This window comes from Vicugna pacos, chromosome 12 (assembly GCF_048564905.1).
Source record: "Vicugna pacos chromosome 12, VicPac4, whole genome shotgun sequence".
In the NCBI taxonomy this organism is placed as follows: domain Eukaryota; kingdom Metazoa; phylum Chordata; class Mammalia; order Artiodactyla; family Camelidae; genus Vicugna; species Vicugna pacos.
In genome coordinates this window covers 7,725,321-7,740,218 of record NC_132998.1, presented here as the reverse complement: position 1 = coordinate 7,740,218, position 14,898 = coordinate 7,725,321, and the positions used below count along the sequence as shown (strand labels likewise).

Below are 14,898 nucleotides of genomic sequence, written 5' to 3'. Positions count from 1 at the left end.
TACATAGGGTATTGTGGGGATTTAGAAGGGAAACAACCTTTTTTCCTTCCTCCGTTTAAGTATATGACTGTTGCAAGTGATACTCAAAACCATTTTCTTGAAATGCTGCAACTGGAAAATCCTACTTTCTAGGAGCTGTGGGCATAACAGCATTTAGTATTCAGCTCTGTTTTGTTATGTTGCAGAAGTATAACTTAGGTTCTGGTCCTGTTGAGGGAATACAGTTTCCTCAAAGCCCTAGATTTTTCCACATTGGGAGGTATGTGTGAACCTTCTGTACTTTAAAAAAAATTAAACTTATTGTCCTTTCTCTGGAGCATGCCAGAGGCATCATTATGACTGATAAGTAGTATAGTTCTTAACTTTAGGATAAAACTTAAAATTTTCAAAAACCCTTCTATTTTTATTCTTACTCTATCAAAAAATCTTTGTATGTCACTTCTAGAAGTTGAAGATTGATTAAGGAATACGTTTGCTTACTGCCAGCCATTAGGCTATAGCATTAAGAAAGTGCAACATGGTGGATGGGGTAGAGCACATGCTTAGCATGCAGGAGGAGATCCCAGACTCAATTCCCAGTACTTCCAACTAAGAAAAGAAAGTAACATGATTTCTGATTTCATTCTGTCTTCAAGGTACTTACAATTTTTAAAGGTCTATTTTGTGTTCAAACACTTGAATGGAATTTCATTAACCCCTTACTGCTCAGTCAAGTATGAAGCCTTGTGTATGTTATCTGAGTCCTCTGACTGGAGTATTTCATGCCAGGTGATGAATTGACAGGCCAAAACTTCAGGAGAACTATTTGTCTTTGGATTTCAAATCTGGAATCTGAAGGAAGAAGGGAAGGTGATGAGTTGCCATAAGTAGTATGACAGTTTTATTTACCAGTTCAGTTTTGCGCCAGTGTTAATTTTTTCTGTTAAGCAGGAATGATTTTGACAAGAAACGAGTGATAGTGTACTTTACTTGTTTGCTAACATCAAATGCTGTTCCCCGTGGCTCACCCAGCATTATGCCAACCCTTGAGAACAATATAGGCTGGGAAGGAATGGGGAAGCAGGTACCTGTCTAAGGCCTACTCTTAACTCCTAAATTTTATCCTCATACCTCTTTAGGGTCTGTGGGCTTAATTTAAACATTAACCACAGTTGATCGTTAGTTGGTAGTCTCTTCTAGAAGAGTGAAGGATGTATATTACTACTAAAGCTCCAGCCCTTAGTACAGCACCCAATGTGTTGAAGACTCAGTACATACTTGTTGAATTATTACATCTTGCATGGGTAATGTTTCACTAGTGGGTCTGGATGTAAGGAAAAGTTAGTGTGGTAATTCAGAGTAAAGTGTAAAAGGGTAAACTTAGGCAGTGGCGACGGGAACTGGAGAGAGATTCCACAGGTGTCAAATATGATCTGGTGACAAAGTGAAAACCAAATCGTATTGCTTGTTTACAAGTTATAGTAATATCAGCCTGGATAACTTCATTGTGAATGTGAAGAACCTATCCAGAACTATAACCTAAATTTCTTAGCTTCAAGTCCAATGACTTTGACTTACATAGTCTCCTTAGCACCCCATTCCCATGGCTGTATCTCATGAGAACTTCGAGAGGTAGAGCTGTAAAGCTGCTTCCACAAGTAATGGCCTCCATGAGGAGTATACCTGTCACTCAACCATTGTTCTTTATTTTTTCTGTTCTCACAACTAATTAGACTCAGCTCTAGTTCCTTCCCTGTTTCTATAGTCCTGTGACTATAGTACCACCTTGGTGGTTCTTGGACACTCAAAATAACGGAACTGTTGATTTCATAAGTCCCAACCCCAAGATAGGCTTTAGTAGGTGATGTTGGGCCCGGGAATTTGCCATTTAACAGATAACTTGAGATCAGCCATCAATGTGTGATCCTGGGGTAGCCGCATCAGTCTCACCTAGGAACTTGTTAGAAATATAAAACTTACTAAAAAGAAGCTTGAGAGGATAGAGTCCAGCGATCTGTCTTAAGCCCTCTACGTGATTCTGATGTGTGCCAAAGTTATGACATGCTCTTTTAAATCTAAAGTGTAGATTCTGAATCAGTTGGTCCTACTGAGATACCAGCCTTGTCCACTGTGACTTTGTGTGGAATGTGCTATCTCTCCATTGCCTGATACAGTAGTGGCTGGTCACATACAGCCATGGTGGATCTGGAATGTGGCTAGTGTGACTGAAAACTGAATTTTATTTAATCTTAACTGATTTTAACCCCTAGTGATTACCATAGTAGATAATGCAGATTTAGGTGATTCTGATGCAGGTGTTACCGAAAACAAATTCTTACCAAATGATAGAGGGAAATCTTTTCTAGCATGATACAAAATCTAGAAGCTACAAGGAAGGGTAAACAAATACGACATTAAAAATTACATAGGTCAAAAGATAACCATTAGGTTAAAAGGTAAGTGACATACTTGAATAAAGTGAAAAAAAAAAGCAGTTTTGAAGAGCACTTAATCATGACAAGCCAATTTTTTAAAATGGGCAAAAGTAGGGACAAGTATTCACTGAAGAAACATGAATTGCCAATGAACATGAAAGTATTCCTTAGAAATTAGAGAAATACGAATTCAGTCAGAATAATTTCATACGTTTAATATTAGCGACTTTAAAAGTTTTGGCAAGGATTCTGGGAACCTGGTAAATTATCAAGATGTTTTAGAAGGCCACTTGGCAGAATCTCATTTAAATGACAAAGGTTTTTTTCCCCATTAATTTTTGTCCTTTTTTTTTAACGACAAAGTTTTAAGCCAACATTTTATTTCTAGGAATCTATTAAAGAAGTACTAGATGGCAGACATAGATGTGTATGAAATTTCCTTTTTTTTCATGCAGTACTGCACATAATAGCCATTTGAAACAATCCAAATAACCATTAATGGAGTGAAATATTATTACACATTTTCATGGCATAATGTGTAGCCACTTTCAATAAAGTAAAATGTACTGACACAAAGTTCTCCAGAATATAGGAGATCAGAAAACAAATTTTCTGTAGCGTGCTTCCATTGAAGTTTTTAAGAGGAGAGGGAAATAGTTCAGTGGTAGAGTGCATGCTTACCATGCCTGATGGTAGTTCAGTGGTAGAGTGCATGCTTAGCATGCCTGAGGTCCTGGGTTCAAACGCCAGTACCTCTGTTTAAATTAAATAAATAAATAAATAAATGCGTGTAACTTCTATGTACATGGAATGGGTAGAAAGTGAATGGGATATATGCAAAGCAGTTTTTTTGGGGGGGGGAGGTAATTACATTTGTTCTTTAATGGAGGTACCAGGGATTGAACCCAGACCTCATGCATGCTACACATGCACTCTACCACTGAGCTATTTCCCACCCTCTGCAAAGTGTTTTTCAGTGGTTATTTCTGGGAGTGAGATTTGGGTAGTGGTGAAAGGGTTTATTCTCATCCTGTATACTTAAAATTTGTGTATTACTTGTGTTTTTTAAAAAACCCACAAAAACCAAAGTTGTGATCTGACAAGAGAATGTTGGATTCTTGAGGTCAAACTTGAGCAGGATACTTAAGTGAAAGGTCCATGTGAAACTAGTAGGAATTGAAAAGATTAAAAAACTCTGAAGCTAGGGTATTTATTGGATTATTCTTGTGGAATTTCAAATCACCCAGGATGATTGTCAAGAAATATAGTAGAGACAAAGACATTTTATCATTTACTAGAGTATTGAAAGAATATGGGGCATAACCATTACAGATGGTAGTAAAATAAGGAGATGGTGGAAAATGCTATTTTTACATTAAAATTGGTAAAGTTTTCAGTCATAAATTGTGGGGTTAGTCATTTGGAATTAACTTCAGGTAAGAAACCAGATTAGGTCTTTGTGGTCTCTATTTTCCCATGAAAAGTAACTTGTGTTTTACATGAAACACTACTGGGGCTATCTGAAAATAAAGAAATATGAAGTGGGACCAAAACATGTCAGAAGGCTGAAATTAAATGACATTTATTCAGAAAGGCTGTTAAGGCCTATCTCAACCCAAGCTAATCATGTTTATTTACTTTTATTTTAGACAGTACTGCAGGTTTAGCAGGTTATCTGATTTCAGATAGAGGACTGACGGTTGCTAAGGTCAAACACTGACAGCAAAGGAGTTAGAAAATTTAAAAATTTACACACTTGAGCATAGTAGAGAAAGCTCTATATATCCACCTCAGTTAACACTGAAAACATTTAGCATTGTGATGTGATACAAAGATTTGCTTAATGATAACCCAACTGTCTAAGAAAAAGCTGAATTTCCTGATAATGTGCTAAAAAGAGATGTGCAATACATTTCAAAAAGTGATGAGCCAGAGTTATGTGGAAATTGATATAGAAATCTTTACTTTTACACCTGGATTAAGTAAATTGTCAGTTTAAATGTGCTTGACGGTTAATAAAGTTTTGGCCAAGACCAAAATTGATGATACAAAACCAAAGGATCTTAACACTAAGTCAATAGTAAAAATACTAGCCAACACAAATACAGTGCTAACTATGTGCCAGGCATTGTTTTAAGTGCTTCTTTCATATTTTAATCTACTTAGTTTTTGAAACAATTCTATGAGATTATCCCCATTCTATCACCTCCTATAATGAGAACGGTATGTATAGTGATTTTAAATAACATGCCCAATGACATCTACTAAGTGGCAAAAAAAAAAAGATTTTAAACCCAGTCTGGCTCCAGTGGCGGTAGTCTTAAGGAGTATCCTTTCCTATTTACAGAAACTTCAACTGTAACAGTTGAGGGAGGCAAATGAAATAGATCCCTCTTATATATGTCCCTATTAAATGGGATGCTGCCCAGTATAATGGGAAGAGCACAGATCACAAAACAAAAATGTATATCCTGTGTTACACTGCAGCCCACTGAACTCACCTTTGACCCCACATCCCTATGAAATAAATTCCTAATTGCCAAGCCCAATTAGTTCTTCTCAGCCCCTATTTTATAGAATGTTTATGTGATTGATTCTATTGACCACTTTGATTCTTAACACTGTTCTTCGGTCCTCTCATTCCTCTGCTGCTTCCTTTTGCTAGTTTCTTTTTCCCTGCTCCATACATGATGCAGTTTTCTTGAGTTCTTCCCCTCTTACTAGGCAAGATAACCATAGGCATTTCAAAATTTAACATTCTCTTCTATTTCTGTTTTCTCCTTTAAATTATTTGATAGTTCTACGCTACCAAACAGTAGGAAAGTTTCACAAACATGCAGAAAAATGAGAACAAATGTTGGCTGGTAGGAGAAAGTCTGGTGAAGTTGCTCCATGCTGAACTACTCCCATTAGCCATGTTTGTTTTAGGATTAAGGGTCTCATCCATCCTGCCCCCAAATAGCTTTGAATAAAATCAATACTAAAGACAGGATACCCTGTTTATTTTATGATTTTCCATGCTCAAGGACCACACACGTACCTCTCCCCAGCCTCCACTCCCATCCAAGGCTGGTTCCTGCTCCTCTCTCTACACTCATTTCTTTACTCTCCTCTCTTTTTGCCTTCCTCACCTCTAGCCTTCCCCACCTGCAGTTCCACAAAAAGAACATGCTGTTTAATGCAAATGTGTGCTTGGAATCGTCTTCCCTTCCTACTTTACCCTAGGAATATCTGCTCGTCTTTCGCAACAGTTCTATCAGCCTCCTCCGCTTTGAGGCAATTCCTCCTACATTTCTGGGTGACCCAAACGTATCCTCTCCTCCTTCGTGCATCCACTTTATCCTATACTAACCAGAACCCATCACACTTTACTGCATTTTTTGCTCATCTGTCTCTTTTAAAGTGAGGTCCTAAGTCTTACTTATCTTTGGCGTCTCAGTGCCTAGCACACATTTGTTAAACGACTGGTTACATTAGTTTCTTTCATTGTAGCTTTAACTGATATAAATTCTGTCCAGATTCCTGACCTGCTGAGTTGTCTGGAAGCTTCCAACATCATTACTGCGAAGAAAAAACAAAAAACAAAAAACAAAAAAACCCGTGTTTGACTCTAGAGAAGGCTCCTGACTTAGCCAAGGTCACCGTCGGTGGTGTTTCACGGCACTACCACTTCCCTAACCCCGCCCCTGAGACTCTCACCTAGCTCAAGGTCCTTTCTAAGGAGAGAGCCCAAGGACAGCCAAAGACAGACCACATGCTTCCCCACAGGAACTCGGCCCCTTTCCTAAACGCAGTTCCGCCAAGTACTCTCTCCAATTGACATTTCTGTTGTCCAATTATGTTTCGAGACTCTGAGGGTTGCACCTAACCAGACACTGTCCAATAAAAAAAGGACTTCAGATTAGCACAAATTTTGGCCAATGGTTGAGAAGATGAGAGATTATTAGCTCGTAGAAGCAGCGCTGACAGTAATGAGCAGCAAGCTCATCCAATAGACATGCCTCCTGCAGAGTAGGCCTCGCCCCCTCAGCTGCGGTGAACTGGCGGCCGGACAAGCTGCAGCGCTCAGTCTCCACCCGGGCTCCGCCATGTTGGGACTTGTGGGTCGTGTGGCCGCTGCCTCGGCCTCCGGGGCCCTGCGGGGACTCAGCCCTTCAGCGCCGCTACCCCAAGCCCAGCTCTTACTGCGGGCCGCCCCGGCAGCGCTCCAGCCTGGTAAGTGCCTTGCTCTAGGAGCTGGGTTTGTTTCTGCCGCCCATGACCTTGAGACGGGGGCCTTAGTCTCTCAGGCCTAAGGGATCTGTTGGTGCTAGAAGGACGCCAGGGCCAGCGCCGTGCCCTCCAACTGCGGGAGAACAAGAACGAGAACGATCGGATTCCGTCTCATTTTGCAAAAGGGGTGCTGTGTGACGGAATCGTGTGGGCAGGTGCATTGACCTTCCCGCGGAATTGGGGCACCGAGCTCTCGCATAATGGGGTTTTGTGGAAGAAGATAGGAAGATGGTGCAGCCGCTTTCTCCGCTCCAGCGCGGCCCTCCCCCTGGACACGCCTTCCGTGCCAGCGGGGGAGGCCGGACCTGGCCTGAATTCACCAGTCCTTGTGAGTGAAGTTGGGGCTTCCGATAACCTTTAACTGCTCTAATCTCAACTCCTCCCAATATCTTTTTTGTCTGTTAGCCAGAGACTATGCCGCTCAAACATCTCCGTCGCCAAAGGCAGGCGCCGCCACAGGGCACATCGTGGCGGTCATTGGTGCAGTGGTGGACGTCCAGTTTGATGAGGGACTGCCACCCATCCTAAATGCCTTGGAAGTACAAGGCAGGGAGACCAGGCTGGTTTTGGAGGTGGCCCAGCATTTGGGTAAGTAGAATTTGTTAGGAATATTGAAGATATTTTTTGGCCCAAGTATCCCCCAAAACCAGGTTGTCTTCCTTCTGTGATGATTTTATCAAAATGACTTTCGTTCTTCTGAGTTTGCTGAAGCCATATTTCTATACTGAGAAGGAGTCTTGGTTGACTTAGGTATTTCTTGCCAGCTACATTTCATTTAATGTCATGAAGCCAGTTTGTCTTTATGGATAACCCTGCAATGCCTGTATCTGACAGGTGAGAGCACAGTAAGGACCATTGCCATGGACGGTACAGAAGGCTTGGTTAGAGGCCAGAAAGTCCTGGATTCTGGTGCACCAATCAGAATTCCTGTTGGCCCTGAGACCTTGGGCAGAATCATGAATGTCATTGGAGAACCTATTGATGAGAGAGGTCCCATCAAAACCAAACAGTTAAGTGTACTTGTTGCATCTACACACAAAGAAACTTTTTCCTAGTTTTATACATTAAGGTGACAACCTCTAGTATAGCAGAATTTTCCTGCAGAGAATACTTAAAGTGCCGATACATTCTATTAAAACCACACAATGCAGTTTCTTTTGAAGAAAATTAAGGATGCAGAAGTTCTGATTTAAAAACAACAAAAAACTACTTAGGGCCCAAGTTCATTATTTAGAATTTTAATACCAATGGCTTTTGTATTTCCTATTGGTATGTGGAGAAGTGCTATTAGGTTAAGGGTCAGTAAAAGGAAAACCTTATGACAGTGAAAGTTGTCAGAGAATGGGATTATTACTTCTTGAGATAATAAAGTCAGTCCCCTTTATTGCAGAATGTTGGGCTAGATGCTTGGTGACAATTTGTCTAGAAAGTTATATAAGATAAGCTGAGTAAAGAGTTAGACTTGAGAAATGAGAGGAACCTTTCAATAAGATGAATAGACACTGATCTTATCTTCTGCCTTTACAGATTTGCTGCTATTCATGCTGAGGCTCCAGAATTCGTGGAAATGAGTGTTGAGCAGGAAATTCTGGTTACTGGTATCAAGGTTGTGGATCTCCTGGCTCCCTATGCCAAGGGTGGCAAAATTGGTATGTTAGTGGTGGGTGCATATTTTCTAAACCTAATGTGGGGAAAAAATCCTACCATGTTAGGAGTGGGTACTGAGATCTGTCCCTCACTGATGAGTAGCTTCTGACTTTCGTTCTTCTGAGTTTGCTGAAGCCAGATGCCGTTCCTGAGAAGGGAAAAGATGGAAAGAAACAAAAAGAAATTTTAAGTTTATTTGGGAACATAGATCTCCTAAACATTCTTATTTTCTCAACCTCTCTGAGGACTCTTTGGTGGTGCTGGAGTTGGCAAAACGGTACTGATCATGGAATTAATCAACAATGTCGCCAAAGCCCATGGTGGTTACTCTGTGTTTGCTGGTGTTGGTGAGAGGACCCGTGAGGGCAATGACTTATACCATGAAATGATTGAGTCTGGTGTCATCAACTTAAAAGATGCTACCTCCAAGGTGAGCACTGAGGTGACTGGTGTTCCATATAGTAGTGCCAGGAAACTGTAGCAGTTAACTGTGTTGCTAGCTGAAGCCATGCTTTGTATTTTCATTTTAATGTCCCAGGACCTACAAAGGAACTTTTTGGTAGTGTTTTCCCCCCAGCTTCTAATACACTAATGTAACTTTTTTTTCCCTATTTGTTTCTAGTCTTTGTTTTTTGGTAGATAGTCCCGTCATTTGAAACCAAACTTTGGTGAGGGGAGTTGAAGGTGGTTCATATGTCTCAGATAACCCTATTTTGTGCCTTTGACTTATTTACAGTTAATTTCATTTCTACTGTAGGTATTTTGCCTCAGTAATATAAGAAATTATCTTTTATGTTGTTTTGAATTGCATCTCTAAAAGGGAAAAGAAATTTTTGAATAAAAGCAGTCACAAGTGATACTTTCTGAGAAGGAGCATTTTTTGGTTGTTTTTTTGATTTGGGGACTATGGGTATATTGCTTTCATACTCCTTGGCCAGGATTTCTGATTGTGGATTATTGCTGCAGGTGGCGCTGGTATACGGTCAAATGAATGAACCACCTGGTGCTAGAGCCCGGGTAGCTCTGACTGGACTAACTGTAGCTGAATACTTCAGAGACCAAGAAGGTCAAGATGTACTCCTGTTCATTGATAACATTTTTCGCTTCACCCAGGCTGGCTCAGAGGTAAGAGACGGCTTGAGGATGTGGTCCATTTGACCTTTCTGTGGAATGATGCAGATGAGGCTAAAGATGTTCTTACTCTTTCTTTTTTTTTCAGGTGTCTGCTTTATTGGGCAGAATCCCTTCTGCTGTGGGTTATCAGCCTACCCTGGCCACTGACATGGGTACTATGCAGGAAAGAATCACCACCACCAAAAAGGGATCTATCACCTCTGTACAGGTAAGAACAATTAAATGGATGAAAATAATTTGTATAAAGGCACATACAGAGAAGTATAAAACCTAGTTACTTATATCTCAACAGTTTTCAACTGGGTTCAGGAGCTCCCTGATACTTTGTGTAAAATTCTGTCTGTGCATGTTAAAGACCCTAAAAGATTAAGAAACCCCTTGTCTTTAACTAATTGAAGGTATTCATGTAAATGTAGATCACGAAGTTGTGGTTTCTAGCCTGAGGGGGCATCTGAAGTTGCATGGAAACTAAGCATTAAATATGACTACTATATATTTTCAAAAACAGATAGTATATATAATAAAATCATCTAAAAATTTGTCTAAATTATATTAACTTTAATGGTTCACTTTTCTGGTAAACTATTACAGTACCACCAGGTTTTTTGTTTTTTACTCTAACAGTGAGTATCACTACCATAGAATTAAAATGTAGAATGAAGAACAAAAGGAATAACAATGAAAATTCTTTCATCACAACTTGGAGGGATCGGATAATCTGTAAGCTTACTCAGCAGCTTTTAGGGATGGTACGAGTCCACCTTCTTTGAAGTGGATTCTTAAATGGGAGGAAGATAGAGTGGATGATGAGAGGTCAGAAAAGGGGATGGCTTTAGTAGAATTACTTGCCTTCCTGCTGCTCTACATGAGTTCTTGGCTCACTTTAGGCTATCTACGTACCTGCTGATGACTTGACTGACCCTGCGCCTGCCACTACCTTTGCCCATTTGGATGCTACCACTGTGCTGTCCCGTGCTATTGCTGAGCTGGGCATCTATCCAGCTGTGGATCCTCTGGACTCCACCTCTCGCATCATGGACCCCAACATTGTTGGCAATGAGCATTATGAGGTTGCCCGTGGGGTGCAAAAGATCCTACAGGTGAGTATTGCAGGTGAGATCAGTGGCCATAAAGTCGTACAGAAGGAATTTGGGGACTATATTAGGACCAAATCTTGCCTGGTGACCTGTGATTTGCTTTAGAGCAAGGAAAGTTGAGATCAGCAGTTCCTAGTGACTGTTAATGAGGTCTTTTGGGTTTCTAGTTCTTTGGAATCCAGTTTTTTTCTAACACCTAACAGACTAAGAGTAGGGAGAACAAGACACTGATCTTAGCTGAGGGCCCTCGTGACTCCCAAGTAACTAGTTTCAGTTATGAAGTTAGGTAAGGTGCTAAAATGCTTTGTACAAAGCTCATTGCAAATATAAAGTTGTATTAACTCTTAGGTTTTTGTCCAAATAAAGAAATGTAAACGCTTATTAGGGCTTCTCTTATCTTGTTTTCCTCATAGGACTACAAATCCCTTCAGGACATCATTGCCATCCTGGGTATGGATGAACTTTCTGAGGAAGATAAGTTGACTGTGTCCCGTGCACGAAAAATACAGCGTTTCTTGTCTCAGCCATTCCAGGTTGCTGAAGTCTTTACAGGTCATTTGGGGAAACTGGTTCCCCTGAAGGAGACCATCAAAGGATTCCAGCAGATTTTGGCAGGTAAGGTTTCAGGTATAAAGCTGAACATAAAATGGCAAAGAAGCCAAAATCCCTTAAATACTTGCTGTGCTATGTTTCTATTCCAGCAACCATCAAGAAACACATAAGTGCCTACTTACATAATTTTTATATAAAAATAGTTATTTCCCATCAATTTTCTTTGGAAATACTCAACTTCTGAGAACGAGACACTGAGTGCTTGCAGTGCTAGGTACCCTTCTAAGTGAATTACAACATCCTTACAAGGAAGGCATTATTCTGTTTTACAAGTTAGGAAAGTTGAAGCACAGAAAATTTTAAATAATCCATCCCAATATACAGCTGAAGTAGAGAGCAAGAATTTGAACTCAAGTTACGTGACTCTGAACCATTCGTTCTTAATCTGTACTGTAGCGTGTATTGTAAATTGGATTTTTAAGGGAAGTTTGTTAAAATTTTGAAGATGACTTTTCATTACATTCTGACTGGTGGCCTCAAGTGGTGAGGTATGTACCCACTACAGAAAATTGATATCCCTTTGCTTCTCACCAGTTGGGGTTTTTTTCCATATAGGTGAATATGACCATCTCCCAGAACAGGCCTTCTATATGGTGGGACCCATTGAAGAAGCTGTGGCAAAAGCTGATAAGCTGGCTGAAGAGCACTCGTGAGGGGGTCCTTTTGGCAAACTAAGCACTCATCCTCTGTGCTGTCTCTCCATGCCCCTAATCCAAAAATTGCAGTTTTTTTCTGTAAGCCACATGAGAGCCTTGATTGAAGACATTGTGTTCTGTCTGAAGAATATTTAAGGTTTCCAATAAAATGTACATCCCTCAGCATCTGTCTTTTTTTCTTGGTCCTGACAACACAGCCAACATTGACATTTTTAACAATTTTAGGGTAGCCACAAGAAACAGCAGAAAATAGGCCATTTATGTTTGAAATGGGGTCATTGAAAAAGAAAAGCCATTGTCTTGGATTGATGAACAACTGCAGTCTTCCTTTGGATGATGTGATCTTAATAGTAGGGCCTCAGTTTTGGCCCTTTTGTGTCATTGTTCAAAGCAAAAGGATTGTTTAGAAGAGCATATTGGGGAAGATGGTTTGAAAATAATTGCTATTCTAAAAGAAGACAGGTTAATCACTGAATCAAACTTTTAGGAAATCTGAAGAATTAATACTGAAAAATGCAAAAGTTGAGTCAAGAGGGCCCCATCTATTACCACCTTCATTTTTTTTTTTCAGAAGGTGTTCCTAATTACTTGCCTCCTGACTTATATTATGGGCAAGAGTTGTATGTTTGTGATTCCTTGAGGCAGGGCAGGATATAAAGTACCATGAGGCCTATCCTGAGACCCAGTTAAATCCCTTTTAAAAAGTTGGAGAAAGTGTTAAAGGGAAAAAGTAATTTTCAGGGTTGCTGGGCTTAGGTTTCTGAACTAAATAATGGAATTAGATAATTTCCCTTTGATTTTAGCCCACTAAAATGTGAAGGATTATAAAGAATACTCAAAAGTACATCCACCCTTTCAGTTTCAAATACTTGCTAATAGTGCAAGGTTGTATTTGGTACCCTTTAAATACATACTCTTTTCTGGGTCCAGACCCGTCTCCCAGTGCCCTCTGGTGGTAGGACTAGAGACTGCAAGAACTCTGATCTCACCATTTTGAAATCCATGAAGGCCATTTGCTGGGATGTGGTTCTTAGCTAATAACTGTTTACAAACCAGCTGGGGCTTTTGTCCTGAGGAGGAGTCTGAATCTATAAGCTCCACCCCGAGGCACTCAGGTTGGCTAAAAGCAGGGCAGGACAAACAGATCCCAATTCAGAGGCCCCTGGGGGCTGAAGGTTGGGGAGGGGCCTTGGGAGAGGCGCCAGGGGTGGAGTAGGGGCCTCTAAGTTTCCTCCCATCTGCCTATGACGTCCTTGGCACCAGTCTTCCCTGTGTCGTGATCTGGACAGAAGGTGGAGCCCCTGAGCCGCCTGTGCCTGGTAGTTTGCTCCCAGAAAAACCTGGATTTGGGGAAATGCTGAGTTATGGGGGTGGGGACACTTCCTCTAGGTTCTGACAGAAGAGTGGGTGAGAAGTTGGTGCAGAAGGCCCCAGGGAATGGGTCAGCTCCTGCTCTGTTTTCCCATGTCATCCAGATGCAGACCTGGGAACTGTGATCCTAAAGGTCATTTCTCTGTCTCCCTCCCCCGACACATATACGTCTCTCAGCATTCATCGAGAACCTTCTCATAAGCTGCAACTATTTATTTCCTTCCCCCTTCACCACTCTCTTCTTGTACCACACCACTGGAGTGTCAACACAGCTCTAACCTTCCTCCATGTTTCTCCTGGTTCTGCCGTGTCCTCACAGCCTCCTCCCTCTCCACCCAGAGAAAGCCCCGCCCTTCCCTCCTCCCTCCCCACCCCAGTCTGTCACACAGGGACATCACCCTACAGCAGTTCAGGCTGTGGTTCGCAGGAAGCATACATTGGCTTTTTGATTCGTGCTAGTTCCCAGCTCACAGTTTGGGAGGATCTAACACCAGCCTTCACGTGAAGGGGGAACCAAGGACAGTGAGGAGCTGGGTGGTCCCAGCCCTGGAGCCCTGCCAGCCTGACATGGGTAAGTATGAGGACCAGCCCCCGGGGAAGGCCTGAGGGATGCCTACCTCCCTCCCTGCCTGACTCAGCAGGGGTGGGGCCTAACCTTTGCTCTCTTGAGGGGTGAAGGAAGGGAAACCGGAGTATAGGGGCACAGGGCTCAGCTGGTGAGGCTGCCAACCAAGGGATCATGAGCTTTGGCAAGCTCAAGCTCCAGGGAAGAGCCTGAGACTGCACGTTAGGTGGGGGCTCTCCTTACCAACCCTATCCCCCAGCGCTTCCCCACTTAAGCTGCTGAGATTCAAGTGATATTTTACAGTACTCACTGCTGGCCTACCCCCTTAAAGTAAATACCATTTTTGATCGCGTTGGAGGGTTTTTAAGGTGCTTCTCCCCTTATTTTCTCCCAGGCCTTTTAAGTCCGTCTTCTCTCCTCCCCCACCCTGACCCACCACCAGGTGGGGGCTGCACTGAGCAGCTGCTTCCTGTTGCCCCAGAGGTTGCTGCAAGGGTGGTGGTGGTTGGGGGAAAACTGAACTATAATAAAGCCGATTCTCACGGTCCCACATCAGCCTCTTTAGGGCTGCTACTGGCGGCCCCCCACGCTCCAGTCACTGAAAAGACACAGAGGTAGGATTGAGGTTAAAAGGCCTAGGAAGTCTTTGCACTCGTGGCTTCCTGATTCCAGAGGCTTTGAAACTTGAGCAGTGCTGAGGGACGGAGGCTGTGCCTTTCCACAGCTGTAGCGATCGGGCCCCTGAGGAGCTCAAACACCTGGAACCTGTTCACCTAGTAGGGCCGCTGTGCGTTACCCTCAGCAGGCTCGGCCTTGAGTTCCCTCTCAGGCACCTCCATTTCTCGGGAGTCCCTGTGATTCTAACTGCCTTCCTGGCCCTCCTTTGTGAGGAGATCTTTGCCGGCGCCCTCGGAGCGCGGGCAGAGCTCTCCCAAGTCCTCCACTTCGGACCCACCACCATCCCCCACCTTAAGGCAGAAGTTTCTGTCTCTTCTTCCTGGGATCTGTTCTCTTCCTCCATCTGGGATCCTTCCTGGTTCTGGCCCCTAGGAGACGCCACCCGCTTCCCCCTCCCCCAGCAGATTCTTTGCGACAGCCCTACCCTGGCGCTCGTCCTTACCCCAGTAGCT

At 42.4% G+C, this 14,898-nt stretch overlaps 2 protein-coding genes, 1 long non-coding RNA gene and 2 other non-coding genes across 6 annotated transcripts in view; 4 read left to right on the top strand and 1 right to left on the bottom strand.

The window, feature by feature from the left end:
- Positions 1-675: 675 nt before the first annotated feature.
- LOC140700086 (uncharacterized) lies at positions 676-14,870 on the bottom strand. 2 transcript variants are annotated; one of them, XR_012078282.1, is made up of 3 exons: positions 14,737-14,870; positions 8,391-8,481; positions 676-831 (listed from the first exon to the last, which is right to left on the bottom strand). It is a non-coding gene; the product is annotated as an uncharacterized lncRNA (long non-coding RNA). The 2 variants fall into 2 exon arrangements; XR_012078281.1 differs by lacking the exon at positions 676-831 and having other exon boundaries at positions 7,909-8,481.
- On the top strand, positions 6,401-11,994 carry ATP5F1B (ATP synthase F1 subunit beta). Its single transcript, XM_006218599.3, has 10 exons — positions 6,401-6,629; positions 7,092-7,274; positions 7,521-7,695; positions 8,214-8,335; positions 8,579-8,763; positions 9,300-9,458; positions 9,553-9,675; positions 10,355-10,567; positions 10,978-11,179; positions 11,732-11,994. Exons 1-10 carry the CDS (start codon positions 6,503-6,505, stop codon positions 11,827-11,829), a joined length of 1,587 nt encoding a protein of 528 aa, XP_006218661.1. The 5' UTR covers positions 6,401-6,502; the 3' UTR covers positions 11,830-11,994.
- Positions 7,345-7,419, top strand: LOC140700538 (small nucleolar RNA SNORD59). The gene has a single exon (XR_012078953.1). It is a non-coding gene; the product is annotated as a small nucleolar RNA SNORD59 (small nucleolar RNA).
- Positions 8,420-8,490, top strand: LOC140700539 (small nucleolar RNA SNORD59). The gene has a single exon (XR_012078954.1). It is a non-coding gene; the product is annotated as a small nucleolar RNA SNORD59 (small nucleolar RNA).
- The window catches only part of LOC140685333 (bromodomain adjacent to zinc finger domain protein 2A), a 32,955-nt gene continuing 31,658 nt past the window's right edge, over positions 13,602-14,898 (top strand). Inside the window, exon 1 of the mRNA XM_072972601.1 lies at positions 13,602-13,774. The gene's annotated coding sequence lies outside the window, so the exon portion shown is untranslated. The remainder of the gene's footprint in view (positions 13,775-14,898) is intronic.

Bases quoted from the DNA above. Each gene is read 5' to 3' on its own strand.
- ATP5F1B (XM_006218599.3), top strand. From the start codon at position 6,503: ATGTTGGGACTTGTGGGTCGTGTGGCCGCTGCCTCGGCCTCCGGGGCC. The intron at 6,630-7,091 runs GTAAGTGCCTTG...TTTGTCTGTTAG, and splicing joins CCCGGCAGCGCTCCAGCCTG to CCAGAGACTATGCCGCTCAA. The intron at 9,676-10,354 runs GTAAGAACAATT...GGCTCACTTTAG, and splicing joins GATCTATCACCTCTGTACAG to GCTATCTACGTACCTGCTGA.